The following is a 27,336-nucleotide window of genomic DNA, read 5'->3' as shown; positions in this document are numbered from 1 at the left end:
TTGTGGTGTGTGTGGGCGAAGACACAGGAACCACTGGTTATACCAAAAAAAGGGGCAATTTTCTACTGGCGACCTGTACAACTTTCTTAGTCGTTTCCACAATATATAATATTTAGGTATATAAATATTTTTTGAAAACCTACTACACACTGAAAATGATGAAATGAATGCTCCCTCCTTTTTAAAACATCAAAATGGAATACCTGTGTAGAGCTGTCCAAAGCGCCAAAATCTGTTGACTTCTGCCCTCTTTGATGGTCACAATAATATTTATTTTGTTTCCACTGGGGAGGTGAATGGGGTCGAGGCTGAGGATTGTTGGGTATACTGAGTTGCATCATTACCATTCCTCCACCTGGTGGTGGTGCTACTGCTAGAAAACAAAATTAGGAAAGGAGGGTGCTTAAGTTCCTAGCTACCCCAACCTTTCTAAAGATTGCTTCCAGCCACATTAACCCATCCACTTGCTAATGCCATCAGCAAATTCTCCACTCCGTGATCCACCAAGGTCAGAGATGAAGGTGGGGTGAGACACAATTCAGGGCTTTTGTACATGTTGGAAGCAATTTTGCAGCCCTCCAACCTACTTTTTATATATACTCTGTCTACTGCACAACAGTTTTCCGGGGGGGGGGGGGGGGACTATAGCTCTTAAAGAAACAGGTATCTGAAAAAGTGTGCATGCACAAAAGCTTATACCAAGAACAAATTTAGTTGGTCTCTAAGGTGCTACTGGACAATTTTTAAAATATATTTCCTAAAGAAACAAATCTCCAAAATCCCAACTAATAACATTTAGAAACCCAGAGCACATTGTTAAGCTATTATTCTTTTTCCTCCTTTTTTTTTTACAGTTCCATTAAGGACACCTAGTACAAAATGCAAAGTACCAATTGTTCTCTGAAATTATAAGGATTTACTAGAAACTTTTTGTGTGTGCTTTGAACACAAAAGCCAAACCTAGGATATGCTGGGCACCCACTGCTTTCCGGATCCTTATTTCATTCATCTCCTTCCCTTCCTTGAAGGAACTGAAGGTGGCACATATGGTCTCTCCTTCTCAAGTTCATTCTTTCCATAACCTTGTGAGGCAAGTTAGGCCAGAACAGCAAAAATATTTTAGGCCAGGAGAGCAGACAGTTGACATCATTGCCCCAATGCCCACTTCACTGGCGGTGGCTGCTGCTGCCACCAGGAAGAGGTCTGTCTAATTTTGGTGAACTCCACTTCCCCAGCAGAAGGCCTACCCCTGCCTGAGGCATGCCATCCCATGCTGGTTGGAATGGTGCCCCTGGCCTTCTTGATAGGCTTTTCAGGGGTCACGGGGCCTGGAGGGGTGTGTAGATAAGAAGGTTGGCAAGTCTCCATTCATGAACTTCAACAAATCTTAGAATCCAGTACATGCACTACTCACTGTATGCAATTTCACTGGACTAGGATTGATAAGCAAATAAGGTTGTTGTCTTTATTTTTAAAAAAATTAGCCCCACGATCAGAGAGTGAAAGGGCCTAATGGTCACGACTCTCTTTTCACACCTGCACACTGTTGTCCTTGGAGTTGCTGGGAGTTGCAGGGCGAGGTTGTCCGAGGGAACGGTATCTGCTCTGATCCAGGAGGCTGAAGATATGCTACTGATGAGCTGCAGAAGGCGGGCCGGGGGGGGGGGGGGGGAGATGGAAGGAAGGAAAACACCGTGTATTAAATGCAAACTGTAGACCTCAGCCAGGACATCTGAAATTTGTGAAAGCCGCTTGTAGCATGCGATCTGATTTTGAACAGGAGAACCAATACATAATTTACTTGTTACAGAAAGTACAGCTACGCAACCCTGCTAGTTCATACACCTGCCACCCTGGCAAAATAGGTAAATAGGTGGCACAGGGCTGGCTAGCTGTAGCCCTCCTCCTTGGCCCCTGCAGGATGAAGAAAGCAGCCAAACCTATATAAGGTGGTTATCCTACAGACTGCTTGGGCACGTTGTTATTCCTTCCCTTTTTGCCATTTTACAATTCGTTTGTCGTTTCATAATTTGAAAAGATTTATAAGCTCTAGGGGGAGGAATGAACCCTACTTACAATTTATACTAATAAAAATTAAGATGAGAGGGTGAAACAGTTGCCATAGGGGAAAAAATTAGTGACTGTTCTCATTTCTCTAATCTTCTTGTGAATTATTCATGGTGTGGCTTTTGGAAAGGTGACCAGGCTTTGAAGATTGCCATTAATGCAACACATTACTGCAAATTGCTGACATTAAAAAAATAAAAGCTGCTTTCAAAGCACAACGCTCAAAGATCAAAGGAACCCTAAATATCAAATAGAACTGATACAAAGATAACCTACAGGCGAGATTTTTTCGTTGTTTTGCAGGGAATATAAACGAAGTCAGAACTCTTCACCAAGGTGACCTCAAAATCTATTTCGCAGTACTTCTGCAGAATAACTGCAGATGACCAAAGAGCTGTGCAGGATACTATTGCTTCATCCTTGGAAACCCATCCAATTTACTTGATAAGGGAAAGAAATTGGCCTTAAGTGGGAAACTAATGTTGTGTTTATACTTTACTCTCTGCCCAGTGGCATATCCATGTTTGTGAAGTACAACCATAGGATACAGTCATCTCTCGGTATCCATTTGCAGGTACTGCTTAAAACACTTCGTCTGTTTTGTCATTAGGGAGTAATTACAGGTTTATTCATTTGTGACAAATCAGATTAATTCATCCTTATGGAGAAATCCATTGAGTGATATGTAGAATGAAGTTCTGCATTATGTCTTTCATCACCATAGGAGAGGAAATGGTAGGGCGTGGGTTCCACAAACAGGAGCCGGTAACAGGCTAAAATATACCTTCTGGACCAATGGAAGAATACACCACACTACTTGGGCTATGCATACTTACCCTGGGAGTGAGCCCCTTTGAACTACGTGGGGCTTTTACCTTCAGGTAGACGCGTACAGGATTGCACTTTTGAGACATCTTAGTTTGCCTCTTAGCACTCAAATAAGAATCAGATCATTTCATCCATCCATGTAGTACCGCTAGTAATAATAACTAAATGAATGCCATTAGAACAACTATGCATTTGTTAAATGCTTGAATAAATCCAAACTGAACCACAAAGTGGCTTGCTGTCAGCTCCCACTGTTTAAATCACAACCTTCTTTGTGATGGTGCAAATGAAACGCCACAATTAGGAGTAAAATTTGAGCCTGGCACGAGGTACTGCATATGTTACACAACCCCCTCACACATACACTTTGGTTGGATGCAAAGGTTCACTGGAATATGTCACATTTCCTGTGTATTTAGCCTTTTTCTGTCTTATCTGTGTTTTTGTGTTTTTATCTGTTGGCTGCCTTGAGTCCTGGTCTGGGGAAAAGGTGGGTTGTAAATAAATATATTTATAATTTTACAAAAGCTAGAGCAGGTCACCTGCAGACTGGCGTAAGTGAAACAGATAGCATAAGTAAATCTCCTACTTGTCTGGGACTGCTGCCAAATTAACTCCTTCCAAGAAACCAGGATTGCACAGAGACCTAAGAAATGCATAGTGAGGAACTGCATTCACTATGTTATATACCAGGCATAGGTAAACTCAGCCCTCCAGATGTTTTGGGACTATAACTCCCATCATCCCTAGCTAACAGGACCAGTGGTCAGGGATGATGGGAAGTGTAGTCTCAAAACATCTGGAGGGCCGAGTTTGCCTGTGCCTGTTATATACAGATGTATCATTCCTTGTCTGGGATCTAGGTCAGAGGTAACCAGCTCCACAGTAGAAGCTGGCTATGCACAATGCTGATCAGTTCGAGACTGCAAACTCAGACCCACATCTTTGAAGCAGCTTTGCTGCTCGTTTTAAGGGACTGTTTTTAATGCTGTGCTTTCCTGCTCTCTCACCTTTTGAAAAGGTGAACAGCACATCTTAAGACTAGGAGGAGGAGGGGCAAGATAGACAGCCAAGAACGGCATTTAAAATGCTGATGATTAACTCCCCATTGTGTTGTGAAGCTGTGGGGAAAGCTGGGCTGTTTCTGTGCCGGAAAAAAGGGAGTAAGTACAGTTTGAAAATGTATTATCTTTTTGCATCCTTAGTAAGCACAGTTGCCATTTTCCTGCAAGGAGGAGTGAGAACAAGGCACAGAGCATATTGCCATAAAGTCTAAGATCCACTGAGCAAAATAAGAAAATTGAGAAAAGAAATCTATGCCCAGGAAGGCAGTTTATGGTTTTTGAAGTTTCAGCAGACATAGAATCCTAAGAGTTGGGAGGGACCCTGAGGATCTTCTAGTCTAACCCCCTGCAATGCAGGAATATGCAGCTGTCCCTTACAGGGATTGAAAATGCAACCTTGGCATTATCAGCACCACGCTCTAACCAACTGAGCTACATGCCCTGCACAATTACAGCTTTCCTTTACTAAAATGACCACCAGACATTTCTCTTTTAATAATATAATAAAAATAAAACAGCCTCTATGTAGGAAATTGCATTTCAAATCCTTGTAAATACATCAGCTCAGATTACTAAAGACCAATAAGTTTTTGAATGAACTGCTTTTCCTACTGCCTTTTTTTCTTGTGGATTCTGCCTACTTTGAGCACAACCATTTTGTGGAAAAGCAGCATACAAATAATATGATCCATTCTTAAAAAAATAATAATGTTACACTCACCTTAAATTATTCTGTTGTCCAGATGGAATGACACTGTAGTAAACTGGCATTCCCGATGTGGATAGTCCTTGGTTAGACTGACTGGGAATAACAACTGGCTGTTGATATGTCTGCTGAGACATTCCTTGGGAACCTTGAGCCATTGAAACCTGAGGATTAGAAGTACATTAGGATACCTAATAAAGTTTTTTAAAAAGAAAAAGAACCGACACATTTATTATGACAACCTGTTTAGTAAACAAGGGGCGGGGAACCAGTGACCCTCCAGAAATTGCAGGACTGCACCTCTCATAATCCCAGCACATTGACCATGCTAGCTGGGGCTGATGGAAGAAGGGAGTCCAATATCAAATGGAGGGCCACACATTCCCCAGTCCTGCTGTAAACCATAAATACCCATCCTGACAACAGCTTCTCGGGTCCAAGAGAGACAGCCTAGTACTTACCAAGGAGGCAAAAACCTTTGAAATGCTTCAAATTATAGGTAGGGGTCCAACATGAATGAGTTCTCATCCATACAAAGCAATTCCCTTCACAAAGAAAACTAGGTGTCAGGGCCTTCCAGAGCCTAACATTCTCCCTGGTTCTAGTTTTCCAGCAGCCCCTACATACAATTTGAAGTGGTTTAGCTCAGAGGAAGTCTTAGGTCTCATTCTTGAGCAGAGCCTGTGGAATGGCAGAGAGGATTTTCCAGAGACTCTGGCTCTTCAAGATGCCTATGAAAACGATGTGGAACAGTGGTAGGCGAATGTTACACAAAACTAATATGCAGAAAGACGTGACACACTGTATTCGGGCACCTTGATTGTTCTGCAAATGGGCTTAGCTGATCTCTGGAAACAGAGTAAGCAAAATTTATCCATTGTTTAAAATCCAAACTGAGTAACTGTGAAGCTTTAGTCTACAAATAAAATGTTTCGCTTCAACAAACCATTTTGCGGCAGTTAAGAATGAAGTTTGTATACATTTGTGATAACCCTGTTCCAAAAGTGACCAACAACCCTTATTCCTGACTAGGCAAAGCTTCAGTGTTTTAAAAAAGAATCAATTATATTTCATATTTGGAATAAGAAGACAATAACAGACAATAGCTTACTTGATAAGATGGCACAGGTGGGTACGGAACAAGTACACCTTGGATCTGATTTCCAATATTGTTTGGCTGGCCACTGACTAGATTTTGGTTCTGAGATTGCTGGACGCCAACTAAACCCTGGTAGTTTTGCTGCTGGTTAGGCATAACTTGGTAACCTGCAAATACAGAAATATTATTATTCATTTTGACATGTTATAACAAAACATATTTATACCCCAGTTCCCTTTAGATGCTACAGCTGTAGTACAGGAATCTGTGGGTTTATAGCACAAATATGTTGTAATGTTTAAAGGATGAGCAAGAGGTTGGTAGGGATAACTGCACAGGATCTGTCAACAACTGTGCAGTAAGACCCATGTCAATAGCCCTGCTCATATAACTGTGGGCCTTTTCAGATGTCACAGCAACAGCACTGACTGAACTCACAGGAAAATGAGCTCCCATGCCAGTGTTATAACATCTAAAGGGAGGGCACTATAGATACATGGGGCAGTTTTGTTTGGACAGTTCCTCCAACTAATCATACTTAGTTGGCATGTGGCAACTTTTGCCTACTTAAGTCCAGTGCAACTATGAGTTTGTACTTCATTTTCACTAAAATGACAGATTCTATTCAGGTATACAAAGCATTGGCTTTTTGAACTTTGATTTCTTTCCTTTTTCATTGTCTCCTTAAGTAATTTTGTTTTATTTTAATCAGTAACAACACATGCATATCAAGTTGAACAAGCCCACTGAACAACAATGCAAGACAGACAATTTATCTTACTTTTGAAGGCTGAGATGTGTGTGTTATGTGTGTGTCTGTTTACCTGGTCACAGGTCTGACTTATTTCATGAGTTGGAACAGTCCTAAGTATAAAAAGAACATGGAATATTTTGCAACAAAGGTTCCCCCTCCTATCATCTTTTCCATTTACTGACAAGATGGTAGTTTGGAAGTCTCCCAATGGGGTTCAAAGGACAGAAACAAGGGCTAAATTCTCACTGACCTTAAGCTAAGGTACCACCTCACTACTTAAAAGCCAAGGTATTATCAGATCACCTTAAAAGTATATTACAATATCTTCTTAAACCAAATGCCTTCATACAGATTGACAGAACAGGCTCAAGTTTCTAAGTTACTTAAGAAATGAAGACTGAGCATAGTCTTATCAACGCCAGGTGCCTATTTTTCTTCTATTTTGAGAATAAGGTATTTGGTCCCAGTAAAACTATGCATGGAGCTGGCAAGATTTGGCACTGCTCCTTAGCTGGGTGAACAGAATAAGTTAAGAGGAAAGGTTCTATTTCCCACCCAATTACTGGAAAATAATTTGCATGTGGAATGTAAAAAAAATGTACCATTCTTGTAAGCTTTTTTTTATACAGTGTAAAGCATTGGGTGGTGAGCACACCTTTTAAAGGCATGGGATATTTCTCCAGTGAAAACCCAGCACTGTATCTGTAACATTCAAAGATGTTTTATTTCAATAAACTGACACTGAGCCCTTAGAAACTCAAATTAAGACCTACATTCTGCAATATACACCTTCATCTGTTAAACTATGATCAGCTGCCCCTTTCTCTTTTTTTCTGGCCACATAATGCTATCTTTTTGCTCTTCTTCCTAATTGCTCCTTTACAATTGTGCCTTCCTGTCTCCCTGGAAAATCATATAAATAAAGTAAAGCACACAGTGCTTGAGAGGCCTCATTTCAGCTGTTGCATTGTAATGTGTTTGGCATTTTTTTCTCCTTTGAAAACAGATGAGGGGGCCAAGCCACTATTTGTACTTTGAAATGCTGAACGCTGTGCTGAACTTTCAGACACTGATTTCCCAGTCCTCAGTTTCAAGGGAAGTATCACATTCCATTGCACTTTGCTGTCCTGCTTTTGAAAACAAGATGTATCACCTGTGTCAGTGCTTTGCTGTTTAATCGGTTCGGCCTAACTCTACATGGAAGTGTTTCATCTGGACAGCCATGCTGCATTATTTACATGTGTGCATTCACAATCCCAGACACTGAATACAGCACTAAACCTTAGGGCTCTCCCAAAATAATGAACCCATTCATGATACCTTGTTTTTGTTTTTCTACAAGTCTTTCCTGCAGCAAATTTATTTGATTAAGAATGAGCATGGCATAAGATGTTAAGTCTGATGAGTGGACTACATCTGTTTTCTAGGCACAGGCTATCAAATATCATGTTCATTACTAGATAAAGATTCAAAAGCTCAGAATGGAGAAGTGGCTGATTTCACCCAACTTCTTGTCCTGAAGGCAGGTTTGCCTTGTACCTAAAATATTGGACGTACTATGCAAAACTACATCCTGTAGAAGCAGGATCTTTATTTCCTTATTAAGATCATATGTATGCATCAAGGAAATAAAGCATGCAATCTCTTTTAAAAGGTGAAATCAGTAATAATCTGAAGTAACTGAGTGGGACTGCAGCTAAAACACTTGTTAACAATTTACTATTAAGACTATTAAACTTAAAAGATGTGTACAAGCCAGATTAAATATGCATGGTCGCAAAGTTACCGTTTACTTAGTATACCTCCCTCCCAATCTTGTTTAGAAAAGAGAGATCCTGAGGTTTTATCATGCTCTCTCTCAACAGTTCTATATTTTCAAATAAAATAGATGCCTGAATATATTCAGCACCTAACAAATTGTGTCCAGCAGCACTAGAACCCAGGCTAAGGTACCAATGATGGCACAGAAACCTGGAAATCTACAAAAGTGCTGCAACTTCAATTTTTATTTTTTTAAAAAAATATTTCTCAGGGACTGCAGTGTAGCTGTGAAAATTATTCAGTGTCTTCTGGCACTTTCACACAGACAAAGCAAAAATCAATTTTCCATGCTGAGAGAGGAACTAGGGCAATATAAATTGCTGCTAACACACTGCCTCATGGGGTTTCAAGACGCTTTCTATTTTTAGCTTCACTATTCTACCCCAGAATACCAAGTAGCATGAAAGAAATACAGCACTCAGCAGGAAAAAGAAAGGGTAGAAGCAACACCTGCTGAAATTTATTTTACAGCAGCGCTAGCAAACTGTAGTTTAAAACCTCATGCTTCCCAAAATTCAAGAGCTCTGCAAAGAACGAGAAAATACATTCTGCAATACTATCTCTTCCTTAAGTAACAAAATTGCTTATAGTACCACGATCTGCATCTCATGCAATTAGGAAGAGACATAATATTTCACTAACGTAGTGCAAACCTCAAGCATGGTGAGAAAACACACAAAAAACACAGGACACACAAAACAGACCACAAAAAGGCAAAAAAAGCCTGTCAAAGATATTCTTGCCCAATGTCTGTTTCTGAGCATCACCTTCCTGGTGGTTCCTTCTAGTGCCACCTAGGTAAGGACAGATGTTGCTGGCTTTTCTTTCTTTATTTTCTTAAAGGGAAGAACAGTGTTTGCTCCTTGATCAGAAAGCAACAATCCAAGACAGACACACCTGAGACCCCTTTAAAAAGGAAGCCAGGAAGCAGCTGAAAAAGAGACCGGTTCACTGTGAGAAATGTAACCCTCTCAGACAGTGTTACGGCCCCGAATCCAACAGCTCATGAATAAAGCCAACCTATTGCACAATCTATCACACATACCACGGCCTGGTTTGCCACAGAGACACACATAAAACCACACATTTACTATACTACAAAATATGTAGATATTCTGAAAGTTGTTTTCAGTAATTATCTAAAATACTTAAAATGCTGCAAAGTAAAAAAAAAAAACAGGTCACTGAAGATAGTGGTGAACAACAGGTAGCATTCAAATGGGCTTATTTTTGCTTTCACTTAAGAAAGAATGGGCTTAAACACTTCAGTCCTTTCACATTTTGCAGAGCACTTGTGCTTTTTTTGTACTTACATGGATACTATTTCCTATTGCCCTAGAAATCTTTAAACTCCCATACACACAGCAGGAAACTTTCCAGGCCTTCAAACATCCTGAAACTAACTTGACATTTCCTCTAAGCTTCAGCTGGTGGTTCCAGAAGCTTCTAAATGTGTGTATAAACTGGCACAACTCCTCAGAAACAAACCCGCTCTGGCCCTTTGGCTAACGTGCAAAACCCCTTCCGCAGGAGCATACTGATGAGCAATGTCTACATACACAATGTATTGGTCATGGAAGTCTTGCCCAGCATGAGTTGTAAAACAAAAAGTGGGAAATACTGTTCGAGATGGAAAATATTTAGGCTGGGACCCATGCAACCAAGTTCTACACTGCAAAGGAAGTTTCTGCTTGAGTTTCATCAACAGCAATCCTCAATATCGTAAGGCAAACTTGGGTGAGAAAACAGAGGAGAATTTTAATAACTGTGTGACGTGGTTGGCTAATGAGCCCTAAAATATCTCAAAGGCAGCCAAGTCAGAGACAGTATCCTTATGCAATTAAAAGAAGTGTCTTGGATTAGAAGGTAAATGAAGGAATTTCTAGGCCTCTCCTTCCTTCCTATAGCCACCTGTGCCCTCCCCAAAAGTTTCTTGGGGCAGGGCTTCTAAAGAATGCAAGATGGAATGCAGGGTGTTTCTGGAAGCAGGAAGAATTAGGATCCAAGCCACTGCATATGTCTAACCTCTATACTTAGAAGTTACTTGCAGTCCCATTGAAATTCAATAAATCAGTGTGAAAAGTTTGTATCTATTTTTTATACTGATTTCAATAGGTCCCAACTTCATATTGATTCAAGGCAGCTTGTTCAGATCTAAAATAAAGATTAAAGTAATAGCATGTGCACACAAAAAGAGAGAGAGTTCATTTTAAACCTTGCTAAGATGGACAAAATCTTAACTTTAACATGGCTGTATTCCCATGTACAATGGCAAATATAAGCAAATATGATCATACAATTCTTTCTCATTCAATGTTAGTAGCCCTAAACCTACTACAGAACTACACTTTAGTAGTGCCAAAATCATTGCTGAAATATAATAGATTTGAAAGGTGGTTCTTTAAAAAAATAAAATATATCATTTTCTATTAGGATTTCTTTATCATCCTTGCCCTTGTAATATTGTGGTGCTCTGTAAATGTTTTCAAACACTGCTCAATAAGAATTAGTTATGTGATTTTAAATTTGTTTTTTAAAGTGAGAAAGCCTTAACTTTTTAATTTTTTTCTGGAATGCATACTACCCTTCTGTCCCAAAGACATCCTCAAGGTGACTTAAAATAGCTGATATATAAAGGAATGGGTAATATTTGACTTTTCAAATGCTCAAATGCTACTTCATCCCTTCACAATGAGTCAAGGTGGCTCCTACCCAGACACTCTGGGTATTCTGATAACCAGCCTGATCCTTTCCTATAAAAGATCTTTCCATGTGGGCCTACGTAGATACAGCATGCCTGACCCAATGGTGTAAGAGGTATTCCTTTTTTCAAAACACAAAGTTTTCAAAGGCGGCATTAAAAAACCCTTATCAACATGACTAGATCAAGGCCACAATCTCATTTTTGACAGCCCTTGCACTTCTACAGCACATATTAAAAGAGAAGCCAATCCTATATTCCCTGCTATTTATTTAGCTGCTGTGGGAATGAAAACATGCTCACTGAGAACACAAGTGTTGCCAGTGGGACAAAAGCCATAACTGTTCCTCTTCATATTCTAGAAAGCGTTTCTAAGAGGCTCTCAAGTAAAGCAAAATTTCAAAAAATAAAGCAAAGCATCTGAGTCCAATTGTCAATTCTCAAAGAAGAATCCCCTTTGTACTTCTTAACAATTAATGCATGCACAAACACTAAACCATACTGAAGTACAAACCTTCTTGACAATAGAGCTCAATCTGCAAAAAGTAAGGGTGTCATTGTATTAAAACTACCGCCTATGACTAAACAAGGTTCAAGAAACAGCAGAAAACACACGGAAAAGACAAAGCCGAAATGTTATCGTTTTCTGCAATTTTGAGGATGAAGACCCAGAGAAACATCAAAACCCAAGGGCAATGGGAGATAAACTTGTTCACCATAACTCAGGATCAGAGATATCTTATCTGAAGAATTTCTGAACAAGCTTAAGGTAAAAACCTATGGAACAATGCTACAGTTACAGTATAAATTGCATGAACTTGAGAGTTGAAAATTGAGGAGAACATCAATCCATGTCAATTTGGACTTTTGTTAGAAGTTCTTCACATTGCCAAAAATGGACTGAAGAGAATGAGTGTTCAAGGTTATGTTTTCCAAACAAATAATTTACTTCCCACCCTCTTTTCTTGTGAATCCGGTCACTTAGGATTCATCAGCTCAAACAATTTAAAAGAATGCATTTTCACCAAATGGGAATTCTATCAGCACTTCAAAGCCAAAAAAACCTTACTTTATTTATAACAGACCTTTCAGGCTTTTACAACAAAACTGCATTCCCTCCTGCATTACACAGCACCCTGAAAAATTCCAGAAGTACATGTGTTTGGGCTGTAGGGGGTGGGGAGGGGGAGAGACCACCAACCTGTCTGCTGTGCAGGCTGTGGCAGTGGCTGGTTTTGCTGTGTGTTGTAATGAACAGAAGTAACTGGCCGATACTGCTGACTGGAGTGTGGATACTGGCCTGGAGCGCAGTAACAAGCTGGCATCTAAAAAGGAAGCAACATGTTGAAGATTCATTTATATGCTTCTATAATTGAGTCAAGTCCAACAGCATAAAATGATGGCAGATAAATAAGAAAGCATATAAGCATACACATACACACACTCAGAAAAGCAAGTCTAGTGAAAAATAGGAGGAGTGGGGTTATTTAAATGTTTAGCTGCTGAACAGCATTATCTCTTGGTGAAATTTTAACATGCATTCATTGTATCCAGCTTTAGATCCAAAACAGCAGAAAGACACAATGTGGCTCCATGCTTTGTCAGCCGATGTGATAACCAAAGTATTGGGTTGTATCAGGCATGGCCAAACTTGGCTCTCCAGCTGTTTTGGGACTACAACTTCCATCATCCCTAGCTAACAGGACCAGTGGTCAGGGATGAGGGAATTGTAGTCCCAAAACAGCTGGAGGGCCAAGTTTGGCCATGCCTGGGTGGACACAGTGAGCATGATTAACTAAGTACACTTATTTCAATAGGGTTTTTTTCCCTGAATATGACTTTGTTGGATCCATTATCATAAACAGAAGAGGCTCTTGTGGAAGTCTCAACAATAACAAGACACAGGCTAAGGCATGCTGTCATGGCTATAAAAAGTACAGTGGTACCTCGAGTTACAAACATCTCAGGTTACAAACGCTTCAGGTTACAAACTCCGCCATCCTGGAAGAGTTACCTCGAGTTGAGAACTTTGTCCCAGGATGAGAACGGAAATCATGTGCAGCAGCAGCAAGAGGCCCCATTAGTGAAATCACGCCTCTAGTTAAGAACAGTTTCAGGTTAAGAACAGACGTCCGGAACAAATTAAGTTTGTAACTAGAGGTACCACTGTAGTCTCAGTTAAAATACGTATTGTTTAGGTCAAAATACTGTATTACAAATATGTCAGTGGAACACCTATGAGGCATTATTTTAACTATTGTAATGCACACATAGTCCTTTTAAAGAACAGAAGACTTGCATATGTAATAAATATGCATCAACTTCTAATTCTGCTAAAATTAAGCAAAAACAAAGTTAATACTTGTTGGCAGCAAGGGTCCTCTAATTCTTTCTGTGATTGAAGTATGAAGTTCAGATTGCTTCCACATAAATTAAAGGAGTGGGAGGAAGAGGAAGCCCTACACAAAGCCAGATTCAGTTTAATCAGCAGTTAATATGAACTACACCTTTGATATTGTCTGGTAATATTAAAAAGCTCTCTCTACCTGTGGCATTGGTTGCTGCATATATCCCTGTTGCTGAAGAACTTGCTGGTTGACAGGGTGGCTGGATGCACTGTAATTAGGAGCAGGAACAGGTTGGCCAGGGGGTGGCGGTGGGGCTGGTGGAGGAGGTGGGGCCGTTGCTATGATGAAACCAGATTGCTGTGGGGGCTGAAGGACAACCGTGGACTGGAACATGGTGGCATGAGGATCAGCAGCTTCCCCAGATGGCTGTCGGGAGAGACTCATATGGCTAAATTGGGATCCTAGGTTGTCTTGCTGAAATAAGCAAAACAGTAAGAGTTATTCCTCTTTCGAATGCACGAGAGGAGATAGCACTGTTTGATTAAAACAACAACAACACACAACTAAACATGAAACAGTGAAGTATCCTCACATCTAGTTATAGCAGCTTAAAAGCGAAAGCTTTAAGACAAAGGTAACATCTCATTAGCAGCAATAAGTAGAAATATGGGAAATGAGACACAAATTTTATACCTACAGCAAGAAACACAAACTTTAATGTTTGTAAAAGCTGTGCTCAGTGTGCCTGGTAATACTTTCTGGTGCTATTGTACCATGGAAATATTTGCCAACAGATACAGATGCAAAAAGCTGGGGAACCTTGGGGTGGGGGGGAGGCGCGAAATCTGGCTATTTTGTGTATGAGAAGTTCAATTATGCAAAAGAGCAAATTTGAGTTTGTAACAAAAATGACATTTAGTAGCCAGGACAAATCACCTGTCCATTCATCGAACTTGGTTTTAAATATGTTGGGAGTGGTATATGTGTGTGTGTGTGTGTGTGTGTGTGTGTGTGTGTGTGTGTATTATATATAGGGCAGGATTCAGCTAACTAGTGCCACTAGCAGAAGTGCACACAAGGACTTCAACTAATGCAATGGGGCTTTCCCATTCATCTGATTTGATGTTAAAGCATAATTCTCCAAGTAGAAATGGACGAGAAATTCATCCAGTTTCTTTTTAATGCAAACATACCAAATTCACACTTCATGAATCAATACACAAACCAAAGTGCAACTTATCCTTTGAAATTCACACTTCTCCAAATTTTGCAATGCGGTTATCCAACAAACAAACAAACTGCACACAAAAAATTATATACTGGGGGGAAATGAACACAAGAATGAGTGTATTGGGAGAAATTAGCATGAAAATGCATGCAAGCATTCATGCGGTCCTTTAAAAAACCCACGAACTGATACAGAATTGGGTGAACTGAACTTTAGGCGGAAAAAGCAAGAATTGACAGAATCTGAAATTTTCAGATTCATCCAAAAGACTGCAATGAAGGACTCCGCGGAATATGTGGAGAATCTTACCTTGCATCAGGAAGCTGGATGTCTATAATTTTGAGTAATGCAGCTAAGCTGCAGCACTCAAAAGGGGGGGGCAAACTCTGGTACCCATCAAACATTAAAGGGTGGCAGAAAGCTTTTTATTGCAGTGGGAGATGAGAGAAAGCAAAACACCTTAGGAGGTTAGTCAAAGAAATAGGGGGGGGGGGAGAAGGAAGGGCCCTAACAAAATAAAAAATATTCAAGGGGTACAAACAAATACTGTTTGGCTGAGAAAAAGTAATGTCAAAGAAGGGTTTTTAAAAAAACCCCCCACCAAGAATGCAATTGTTTTTGTGCACACAGCTTGTTTTTTACTTGCAGGTAAACTTCCAATGAACTCAGGACAGGATTACTTTCTTCCTTGAACCCCTTTTGTGCACCCCGGTCCATGTCGAATTACCTTGGATGCCACAGCCAGTCAGTATTTGTATTATTTATTATGCATGCACATCCCAACACATGAAGCTAAGTCTATAAAGATTCTGTCATGCACAGAAGAGGTGAGTAGAAGGTATTATACCACAGTGTATTGCTGGGTAGACGAGACGGGCAGGAGCGGGGGTGGATAAGTGACTGTGGAGAATTGAACAGGCTGTGAAGAAGGCTGAAGAGGTCGGATAGGCTGAAGAAGTAACAGTGGAACACACACCAGTTAACAACAGAGTAAGAAGAAATGGAAGTGGCAGTTTTTCTCTTCTTTGGGGGGGGGGGGGGGATTTATGCAAAATCAAGAACATCCTCCATATTAATTGTGCAACTAAAAGTGAATTTGACACAAGACTCAGATTACCTACAGTAACCCTAAAGATAAGCATTCCTCCAGCTATAGGTGTGACTTGCTTCATAAGGACGTCCCACACCACATTAAGCAAGATGGATTTGTAAGATTCTTAGCTCTTAAAATCTTAGGCACACACATTGCATATGTAACCACGACAGGTTGTCTCACTGCTTTAAGAAAATGCAGTCTCTTGGAACAAAAAATTGTCCCCCCAAGTCATATATAGGACAGCACCACCTTTCCCCAACTAATAGCCACAATGATCCACCATTTTCTTCTCATCGGATGCCAAGAGCGCTCAGTCAAGCATTGCATATTTTGACATGTGCACCTGTGATAGGATGTGATTGGTTGCTGGCTGTTGCTGAGGTGGTAGGGGAGGAGGTGGCTGCTGAGGAGGTCCAGGCACTTGGTTTCTAACAGGCTGCTGAGGCATAGGAGGATTATACACAACTGGAGTGCCATCTGGATTAATGAATGGCTGACCTAGAGGACCGAGATGAAACACACACACATTATTCAGCAAAAGGCAATTTATCGGCAAAACAAAACATAGCATTACAACCACTGCCTATTTTCAAGAGACAGCGCTGCTTTATAGTTTACTCCTCAAGAGGACGAAAGGGTTTAATAGCAGGCGTCAAAACAAGGCTTTTTTGTGGGAAGATTAAGTGGGAAAGTGAAGGCTTTGTAGATGGTCTTCCTTTCAGATACTGTTCAGCTTTAGCAGCAGAACCGTATCATACCTCTTCACTCTCAACTGAAGGTGGCCCAATAAAAGACCACTGTACATTTATTCATATCTACCAACCTAGGTATAGAAGGTATTAACAGAAAAAAGTAATTTAAGATCATAAACCAATTGCAGCATCTATACTTGTCAATTCCACATTATTATTCTTATTATTTATTCATGTGCCATTTGAAAATATTGTACGCACAAGAGCTCCTCATAAGGCAGAAGAGCATCATCTGATGAGAAATCCTCACTATTCCTCACCGTTTGTACATCAAGGTATATAACATTACAATTTTACAAAGTCCTCTGAGGAGGTGTTAAAATACATGTTGCTGCAAAATTAGGAGAAGGGGAAATCAGGCTGGGAGGGTGGGGAAGAGAAAGGCAGAAAGACCTTTGTGATCTTCAGACGAAGGGTGGGATATACATTTAATAAATAACTGATAATAATCTTTTTTTAAATTTATTTTCTTTTACACATTATGGAAAGTTAAACGTTATTGTTAAAAGGAAGGAAAGGGGAAGGAGAGAGAGAGAGAGACAGAGAGACAGAGACAAGGCACAGACATCCACGGCTGGATACCAACCTGTTTGAGGGTTGATCAGAATACTTCCAGGTGGTATGCCTGCCGCTTCCAAGGGAAGCAAAAAGAAGCTACTGCTAGGAGGCGCCACTTGCCCACTTATGCCACCGTCAAAGGGAAGGGAACTACTAGTGCTGACAGTTGGATAGACGGCAGATGTGCCATGAGAAGGCTGGCTGAGAGCTGTGACTGGAAGAGGCTGCTGGGTGTGAGAAAGAGAACCCGTGGATGACCCTACACTACTAGAAGACTCTGAACCTAGGAGAGGAGTAACGAGAAATGAATTTCACCTAGAGACAGAATAATAGTCATGCACATTTAAATAGGCAGGTTGTTATTAAACGCTTAACGCTTTTAAATGCACAGCCTAGAACTACAGTAGCTGCCCCGCCCCAACCCCTGCAGCTTCTCCAGATTGTGAGTTGCATCAGCTACAAGTGCATGCCAGGAGAGCAGAGGGGCCTGCCCTAAAGCTGCCCCAAACTTCTGCACAGGTTCTCTGCCCTCATGCCGGCCATGAGAAAAATAAAGCAGAATGGCAACACACCATGTCTTATTCCCCACCCCCACCCAAAAAAAGGTTCTAATCAATGGAGCAGTAGGCTGAGAAATCTGAGGCAACCAAAGCATGCAGAAGCAGTCTTCAAAAGAGACCATGTAACACCATTAGATCCCCCTCTACCACACACATAGCCTACAACAGAGTTTATGTCTGCTGCATTGGGTGGGGGGACTCAGCCCCAACCAGCAAGGCCAGCTGTCAGGGAAAATGAAAATTGTAGTGCAACAACAACTGGAAGGCCACAGGTTCCCCATCCTGATCTACCCCACCCTCGCATATCAGTCAGTGAATTAGGTATCAAGATGAAGCTAATCTTAAGGAGAAGTCAACACTAAGCCATGTTGATGTCAATAGGCAATATTAAGAAGGTGTTTAACCTATTACCAAAATGGGACTTGGCATAGCTCAACTTTAGCTTTAATATTTCAAATTCCGTAATAAGTGTACATATATGAGATGCAAGAATAAGTCAGCAGCTTCTGTATAATCTTTAAGGTGATAAATATCTGAGATGAAGCCAACATCCTTCATTTTAAATGGCTCTGTTGAGCCAAGATTTGTCTTTTTTTAATGAACAATTGCTCCTCACTGAGAAGAGCTCTCACTCTGATTGCACTTTTCATCTTCACACAGCAGATCAAAATTTATGGTACTAATTTTGCTTTTCAGTTGTGGCTGAATCAGTATGCTGCAAGTATGTCTACAAGTGTACCTTGCAACATGATGCAGCACTGATGAAACTGTGGAAAGAATGTATACTGGCTTTCGCAGCATTCTAAATCAAGCCACATGCTAGGAAAACAATTAACCATTTATAAAACGGTATAATCTTCAAGATTTCAAATTTGATTGACATCAGCATAATTAAAGCTAAATCTGCATCCATATTAGAATCATTTTTCAGTATTTTAGAGGTTTATCGTTTGTGTGTTTGCTAGCTTGCACTCATTTGGGAGGAAGAGCAGGATAGTCTTATTATTATTATTACTATTACTACTACTACTACTACTACTACTACTACTACTACTAGGAATCAATAGTCCAAAATGTCTGGATAGCACCAAGTTGGCTACTCCAGATTTATACTATGGTTTGCTAGACTGAAATGGCCTCTGTGTACTAGTATGTTACATATGAAATCTGAATACCTAAAGCTTTAATGCTTTCGTTTTGGTGTATCAGATCAATGTAGGCGTGGCCCACTGGTCTATTTCTGGAGGATCATTCACTGACTGTAGGCTGACTGAAAATAATCCTCAACTAGTTTATTCATTTATTTGATTTTTATGCTGCCGTTTTGCTCAACTGGGAGCCAAGTCAACATAATTAAACCATCAACTTAAAGTATATAATTAAAACCAAGCAACATAAAATTACATTCGTAACATCAATCAAATTATATTCAAACTACCATTTAAAATCAAGCAACAACCTAAAAGACTACAATCTGATCCAGCAAGGCACTCGTTATGTTCCTAAGCAAGACTGCAGACTCAGGACCGCTTGACACAGATTGCTTGTACCTTAACTGTGAAGAGACCCTGTGTATGTACTCTTGCTTTGGAAATTTAACACACTGTGGGTGACCACTGAGATTCCAGCAAAAAACTAAAGTTCTCCCGGGACTGAAGTTAGTGCCTTCCCAATGAATTACCCAATCTGTTTCTTATAGGGCCAACCTAACTATAGGATTTTCTAACATGCACAGGTATGCACTCACTTCACAACAGTGAACATTTTGCACAACTGTTTAAAAGTTTTGTTTTATACCTGTGGATGCCCATTAGGAAGTTCAGAGAGGGAGAAAATGAGTGTATTCTAACAACTAACACAACAAAGAACTGGAAGGACCAATCCTGGAGAACTACCAAGGAAAATGTTACAGTACTGTAGCCTCAATACTATGGGAACATTGTTGTGAAATCCAAACATCAAACAGTGATGTCTTGCTAGACAGCAGTAATGGAAACGGCTCTTGTGTATTGCTGTGCCCGTAACCTTAATTTTTTATGTGAAGAAACTCTCCACAAGAGACTGAACACCATCACCAACAAATATCCCTATTCCTCCCACAATATGGCCTACAGATTGATATGTTGGGCTATGTCCAAACTCAGCGTTGAATTGTAAAGCAGAGATGAGATGGACCCTGTGAAATTAAGTGAAGGTTCTGAAAGAGCTAAGTAAATGCTGGAACATTGGAAGTTCTGCAAATGCCCTGCTGCCTTTCACAGTCATATCACAAACAAGCTCTTAACAGCCTCCATCGAGTGAGGCCACAAACCATGTTTCATTGACATGTTCTGCTAGAAGACCCAGAGATCAACAGCTTTTGCTAACATCAGGAGGCTAAAAAAATAAAACAAAGATAACTATGCAAGCTGACTTTCAAGACTGGTACTTTGTGTTTCAGAAAGAACATGCACTATTACAGATTTAGGATAATTCAGAGCTTTACACTCCCAGAAACGAAAAGTTGATAGCTGCTTAGCTGGCAAAGAACATAGCTCCCAGATCACCTGTATCCATAGGAAGATATATTTTAAAACTGGTTCCCATTAGCAGGACTGAGCTTCTCATAGCTCGCACCTTTTGTCAAATGAAGTTATTCCTTAAATTCATGCTTAACAAAAAAAAATTCATCTTATTTACTTATTTAATTTCTATAAGCGAAGCAAAACTTGATACAGAAGATAATTACCTTCAATAGGAGATAACCTAAATGTAGACATAAAAAATAACAAATGCTTTCGTCATCGGAGAAGGGCTGTAAGCTCAGTGGCAGGGCACCTGCTCTGAATGCAGAAGGTCCCAGATTCAATCCCCAGTATTTCCAGGTAGGGCTGGGAAAGACCCTTATCTTAAATCCCAGAGACCTGCTGCCAGTCAAAGTAGACAATACTGAACTAGGCAGTTGCCCATGGGAGGCAACGTTGGCAGGGTTGTTCACCTGGCTTCCCAAAACTGAACATCACTACCAATTACCAAGAGGGAAAAGGGGAACAGTGAGACAGCGGGAAAGCTCAGCTTGTCCAAGCCCAGGAGTGCAGAAGGCTGTGCTTGGATTTGGGCATGGGTGGCCTGCACTCAAATCCCTGCTTTATAGACACTGGGTCACAACTGTCTCAATCTATCCCGGCTCACGTATTTGCTTCAATGGTAAGTACTTGCATAAGTACTTGTGTACATTAAATCCAATGTGTGTTTTATCTTACATGAAGAGTACACTTGCCATTTGAAACCTTACACCAATAAATTCTCAGCCATTCTTATGAAACTGACTATTGTAGTTATTCCCCCCAATTTTTTGCTTATGTCTAGGACCCCCCAGTGTTATTGAAACGAAAACTTTCCAATCTAAATACGTCAGGGACGTACTGTAATGTTAACTGAATTTCAGTTCCTTGACTGGCACTATATACTGTATGTCAGGCTTCAGTTTATTGTCCACAGTAATTAATCAGTTAATGCTGACCCAAATGCCTTGCCTAACCAGGTAGTCCAAATACATTGCATAATCAAGGGTTTCTAACATGTTTTTTTTGGGGGGTGTCACTGACTCAGGTGGTAAAGTGGGGTAAAGCCATTGCCTTTATTCCAGCTGCAATGGGATAACACTGGGCCTTGCTTGTCTTTTTATAACAACACAAACTTAATCACTATATCAGGAATGGGGAACCTGTGGCCCTCCAGATGTTGCTGGACTCCCAAATCTCATCATCCCCAGCAAGCAATGAATGACCAGTGGTAAGATACAATTGGTGTTGTTGTCCAATGACATTTGGAAAGCCACAGATTCCCAACCACCACACTACAGACTTGTTTTGCAGCAAAATGCTATTGCAATTAAGCCAAAGCAACTCTCCTCAAAATAATCTCTGAAAGGGCGGAGGACTACTTTTTGCAAAAAGGGGCTATATTTTCTCCTTAGATATTTGACGCATGTACACATTAGCAGATTGTTTGTCACTCATACCTGTCTTAGATAGTCTGCCTGTGCTTTTGCTGCTTCCAGTGCTATCGCCTCTTGTCAGAACAGAGATCCCACTGAAGCTGCTGGCTTTGGTCACAGCTGGCTTCAAATTGCGAAGGGAGCTATCAGAGTCGGTGCTGCTCCATGGACGGGATTCAGAATACTTTAGATCGTTGTCTGTACTGCTTTGAAGGCTGTTGGTTGACCTCCCTGAAGCATCCTTATTGACCCTGCAATTCACCAAATTGGCTTATAAAATACAGGGATTATTTGCAAAATCAGGGACAAGAAAAAGTGAAATACGTGCAAAATACTTTGGGATTTTTTCAAAAAACCCAATTTATTCAATACCTAAAGATCTGCCGCCTTTGCTGGGTACTATTGGCTTCTTCCTCCTGGATTCTGTTGGCATGTTCAATAAAACAGTAGCTTAATATTTTATTAGAAAAAGCAAATAAGAACTTGTTTAAAAACTGATTTCTCTTACCTTTTGTCAATAATGTAATTCTCTTGGGAACACAGCGACTGAGGAAGAAACAGTGTAGAATGAAGATCACCATTGCTAACTACTGTATTATCAATCCCAATGTGACAAATAATATGACACACACGTTTAAATGTCTTTTGGTCACCTGTAATAAATAGCCCATACTACCCAATAACGGTTCACAAGTTAATAGTAAGATTATAGCAAGCCATGTCACACACTGGCCTAGTCTACTCCTAATGCTAAACCATAGTTTGTTTAGTCTAACTATGGTTTGTTTGAACATGTGAACCCAGCCCAGCAATCTAAGCCTGACTTGTTTTATGCCAAACCATAAGGTGCTGGCTGCTTTTTTCATTACATTGTATGAAATTACAATGATACGAAAGAGTCAGAATGATTACAGAATCAGCATCTGTACAGGTGGATGTCTGAGCTCATTTTAAATAATGGTAAGATGATTTTTGCTTAATGAACAGCAATACAAAGATCTTCACTCCCTCTGTAAGGGCAGATCAGGATTGTAAGGAGGTGGTAAGGGGGGCAAGACTACCTCGACAAAAAGTAATGCAACCTACATCCTCCACATTGGCACATCCCTACTATCCCACACTCTTGTCACAGAAGTAGCATGCTATTAAAAAAATCCACATCCCATATTATGTAAGAAGTGAACAAATGCCTCCCCACCTTCATGTCTCTACTGCACGTTTCTCAGAAATACAAAATATTCTTGAAAACCTTAAGATTCCAAGAAATTAATATGGACATAAGTTTTATTAGAAACAAGGGAAACTGGACAGCAAGTCTTAAAACATCCAGAATTTAGCAAGTCCTCAGGGGACAGCTGGCCTGATTAGTTTTTATTCCTCAGTCTGTTTTCCACCACTCCTTATTTGGCGTAAATTTTCCTTATCTAAAGGTCTACTGGTGGAGAAGAATAGCAGGTTGCTTGCTGGTTTCCAAACCAGCCGAATGCTCCCTCAACACACTGTTGAATGTTAATGTAGTCACAGCATTTTTATGACCTTTACCCAAAGCATATCAAAGTGATTTAAATATTCAAGTATTATAAACAAAGTACTGTATAACAATCTAGGGTCACGGTAGTCATACATAGTCAAAGATGCTATGAATGTTCCTTGTAATTTAATACCTACATCTTGTGCAAATATTCGTTCTCTAGCTCTCTGGTACTCTTCTTCTCGTTCTTCTATAGATTTGCTTCTTCTGTCATCTTTTAATCGTATTCGCATCTAAATTAAATAAGTTATTAATTGCCAATTTCTATTGCACAATGCAAGTGTGTAGTCAAGACAACTATATGAGTTCAACATTTACCTGGTTGTCATCTTTGTCTAGACTAGAGTTCTCTCTTTTAAGGATGTACCGCTTTTGAAAATCTTCACTTTTTTCATCTTTTATATGTTCACAAAACTTCTGGTCAGGTCTTTAAAAAAAATGAGTAAGATAAAATAAATCATGACAGGTATGAAAATGTTTTAAATTGTGTGTACCTTTATATCTGAAGAAGGTACAACGCTGAGGACACACTTGGGATACTGCCCTGGATACAGCTTCTGTCCTAACACCTTCATTTTCTTTGATCTATTTTTTTTGCAACTAGTGAAGTTTATGCACTTGTGAGAGCACTGATGTCCCTTCATTTCATACGTTTATTTGAATAAATTGTATTGAGGCATACAGATACTAAGTAATGCTAACAGCAGAATAAACATTTAATTTGTAAATGGGAATTCTAATCCCATTCACAAATAAGAAATTTATTTGGGGCCTTGCTAACTACACACTGTGGTACACTAGCACACATGTTTTGCATTTTTTTCTTTTTTTTCCTACTCTTGAGATTTGCAAAAAAGCAAGGATCAAGTTAATTCCTGAACTGTATTATAATTAAATTAAATACTTCCCAAACTACCTAAGAGTTGCTGGATGCCCAAATGTAATTAGCAGGCACTTCAGAGAACCTTTAGACTGTCTTACCTCTTTTCTCTTAAAGGTCCCTGAATTTACTGCCCTGCAATCACCACTCCACTGAGTCGTCCCAGTGTGCACTGGGTTGATGATGTCATTAACAGCACTGATCGGCACTGGAGCGGGGAATCTGCCTATGAGGAAAAGGCAAGTTGGGTTTTATTCAATATGGAGCAGACCTCCAAGGTTTTCTTTTAAAATTCTTATTTTACATCCCAAATGATTTAAAATAAGAACATTGAAAACCTTTTAAAATAATTTACATAGTCTATAGGTTATATGAAATGCCTGCTAATTATTATTGGGGCTTCCAGAAAGCAGCCTATGTTTTTTGATATCAAAAGTTATTTTCACAATAAAAGGGCTCATCTGTTACTGTAGCTCATTCTCCAACTCACTAAAGTCTTCATTAACTAGGTGTCAGTCATTTTACAACAGGGAAGACAACAAAGAGTATAACAAGCAAATATATGTAATTGTTGAGCACATCTTACATAAGCACATCTTAAAGATAGCTTTTTTAAAATGCTGTATGTCTGTTTCATTTTACAGATTGAAAGGATGGAGATACAAGGATGAGAATTATTTTGAAACACAAAAAATAATTGTGGGAATGAAATGAAAACCCTCATAACAGCTAGTAAGTTCCACTTTTCTGCAATACCATTTTCTGAGCAAATATAGCTGCCACCCATAGATAAAGAAAAAAACTTATGGTATATCAGCAGACCACAAGGTGCTTGTGACTCTACTGTTATCCAGATGACTAATTTGTGGGTGAGCAATTGAACTGTGTGTTCTCTAAACTAGCTCCTCTTCACTAAGAGGCAAGCTATACTCAATAGTAAGGTGTCCCTCATCCAGCATGTGAGAGGCTTCCAGAAAACCTTCAGCAATACCTATGGCTCCCTTACCTCTGCATAAAATGACCTTTGTGAATATTACTTGTGACTTTCTGATCAGGCATCTACATGGTAAGTGAAGGATAACCCTCCTGTATTCAAACTCTTACACAGCAGAAATATTTCTAGGGGTCTTCTACATGGGAGCAACTATGTGAGAATCAACATCTCATTGAACACAATGGCTTGGTGTAAGGCTCCAAAAGGAAAAGAGGCACACTGCCAGTTTCCCAATGAAATCAATTTATTACATATGAAGGTCTACTGTCTACTGTTCTTGCTGAACTCTTCTATTTATGCAAAACGTTGCATGCTGTCCTTTGACTTTGGCTGCCATACTTAATCCCCAATTTGACAAAGCATTTCAGCACCTTTAATGCTATTTTTAAAAGATCAGGAAAACAACAACAAATTAACACAAAAAGTGTTGCACCAAGACCAGAAGACTTTCGTGTATGATGTGAATGTAGGGAAGAAAGTTGCTGAAATTATTAAGGACAATTACTGTGTGTGAGCTGCCACCAACACCATCAAAACTGAAGACTTGGTTCCCAAGGTTGGCATTAATTATTGTTTCCTCTAAATTACTACAGCTAGAAGAGAAATGTTTCATAAATGGGGAAATATGGAAATCCCAGAGGCAAATGACTGATTGAATGACGTTTGGCATATATTGTACATGGAAAAGCTTGTGCATTTTGTCTGATTTCAAGAAGGGAGCTCAAGGTTGTCTAATGCAAGAAACTGTGTGTCAAGTTAGAACTAAACTGTTAAATATTACAATATTTTTTTTCAGGATAACACAGCAAAAGACCCTTTTTGTGGTGTAGATAATTACTGAAGACTCTGTTATTTTATGAATAATGTATGATTTGTGCATAACAATTACAGAATAACAAACAAAGAAAAACAGGTAGTGCAACAAAAAGCAAGCACTAACCCAATTATACATTTTAATTGTCTTGCCTGCTGTAACCCTTCTACTTTCAAGATCCCAAATTTTTACAGTTCAGGAATAAGAATTATTCTCACAAGATGGAGGAACAGCAGCACTGGAGAGATTTCTAGATAGTCAGAGAATGAATAGTGACACCCTCACCCCAGACACCGAAAGTAGCTTTCATTTATCATGATGCCCACAAAATTAGTGATCCCTTTGATTTGAAATACAATCATGTTTTAGGGATCACCTCTAGGAAAAGAAGAATTCTTTAAAAAAATTAAATAAAAATAGACATTCACTAGATTCTACCTGGGTCAGTAGACTAAAACGTTCCATCATCCAGACAACTGGACTGCTTGATTAATGAAGAATAAAAAAAATTCCTAACTTACATTCTGGTATTGCTGGTTTTATTTACTATAACCGACTTCCCACTCTGGTCCACATTGTGCTCCAGTCCAAAGTAAGCAGCCACTCTGTGCAATAACATTCTATGGTAAGAGGTCATGGGGGGGAATTTCTTTCGAGGGATTCTGAAAAGCAGCATCAAGTTTTAGTTTTACTTGAGTTACTACACCATATATAATAAAAACTTCTTCAAAACCAGCAAGTAGCACTTACTCGTTATTACCAATGAAATCTAAGATTTCCTGTTCCAATTTCAGCAGCATCATTCTGTCCCTAGAAACAAAAAACACAGGGGTGAGACAAAGGAGGTAGTCCAACAGAAGACAATAGTGCTTCCAGATGCAGTAATATAATAAGTGTATTAAGCAAGAATACTATTTGTTCTATTAAAAAGGATTCTATGATTCTAAATCACAAATGTATTAAAATATATTAACAAGCAGAGCTTAATAAAGCAGTGGCCCAGCTCTGCCATGCACACTGGATAGAGGGGTAGGTGGGGTTCAGGCAAATTGTTGGCACAACAACTGAGCCCAATGATATTGCATGATGCTGCCTTTGGATCCAGTGGATCCTGGACTGGCTCAGCCTTGGAAAGCCTTATTTGGCAGGTAGAACAAGGAGCCCTGCCCTAGTGGAGTAATGCTGATGTTGTTCCACCCAGGCATAGTCTCCCTGCCCCCAGGCCTCTCCTCCCAAAAAATGGTTTCTTGGTGTAAACAACAAAAGCCACACGAGTTGCAGCCGAGGGAACTGTTGTAGATAAAGGATCGCCAACATGTTTCCCTCCAGATGTTGTGGCACTACCATTTCCATCAGCCCCTGCCAGCATGCTTGCTGTGGTCCAGCAACATCTGCTGGGGTCCACATTGGCTTCCCCTGCTATAGCCCCTGCTTTCCATCATATTAGCCATCACTTACGTAAGTTTCTGTACCCATTTCAGCAGATAATCATTCAGACAAAACTATCTTAACATATGAGTAAAGGGAATGGAAATAATCATTTGAAGAAGTAGGCT

At 39.8% G+C, this 27,336-nt stretch overlaps 1 protein-coding gene across 8 annotated transcripts in view; it reads right to left on the bottom strand.

The window, feature by feature from the left end:
- R3HDM1 (R3H domain containing 1) overlaps nt 1-27,336 on the bottom strand; it is a 47,362-nt gene that overhangs the window by 4,810 nt on the left and 15,216 nt on the right. For 3 of the 8 annotated variants that reach the window (XM_028744829.2, XM_028744853.2, XM_028744870.2), the window contains 16 exons: nt 26,531-26,590; nt 26,302-26,442; nt 23,411-23,519; nt 23,230-23,325; nt 22,070-22,107; nt 21,934-21,984; nt 21,586-21,812; nt 17,051-17,305; nt 16,056-16,210; nt 15,464-15,565; nt 13,587-13,862; nt 12,242-12,365; nt 5,777-5,931; nt 4,681-4,829; nt 1,537-1,640; nt 204-373 (listed from right to left, as the gene is read on the bottom strand). In XM_028744829.2, coding sequence (XP_028600662.2) covers nt 204-373; nt 1,537-1,640; nt 4,681-4,829; nt 5,777-5,931; nt 12,242-12,365; nt 13,587-13,862; nt 15,464-15,565; nt 16,056-16,210; nt 17,051-17,305; nt 21,586-21,812; nt 21,934-21,984; nt 22,070-22,107; nt 23,230-23,325; nt 23,411-23,519; nt 26,302-26,442; nt 26,531-26,590 — 2,212 coding nt within the window. The remainder of the gene's footprint in view (nt 1-203; nt 374-1,536; nt 1,641-4,680; nt 4,830-5,776; nt 5,932-12,241; nt 12,366-13,586; nt 13,863-15,463; nt 15,566-16,055; nt 16,211-17,050; nt 17,306-21,585; nt 21,813-21,933; nt 21,985-22,069; nt 22,108-23,229; nt 23,326-23,410; nt 23,520-26,301; nt 26,443-26,530; nt 26,591-27,336) is intronic. The other 5 variants (XM_028744884.2, XM_028744894.2, XM_028744861.2 and 2 more) reach the window with 4 other exon arrangements.

This window comes from Podarcis muralis, chromosome 1 (assembly GCF_964188315.1).
Source record: "Podarcis muralis chromosome 1, rPodMur119.hap1.1, whole genome shotgun sequence".
Taxonomy (NCBI): domain Eukaryota; kingdom Metazoa; phylum Chordata; class Lepidosauria; order Squamata; family Lacertidae; genus Podarcis; species Podarcis muralis.
Note: the sequence above shows the minus strand (reverse complement) of the source record. Positions and strands in the feature narration are given on the sequence as shown.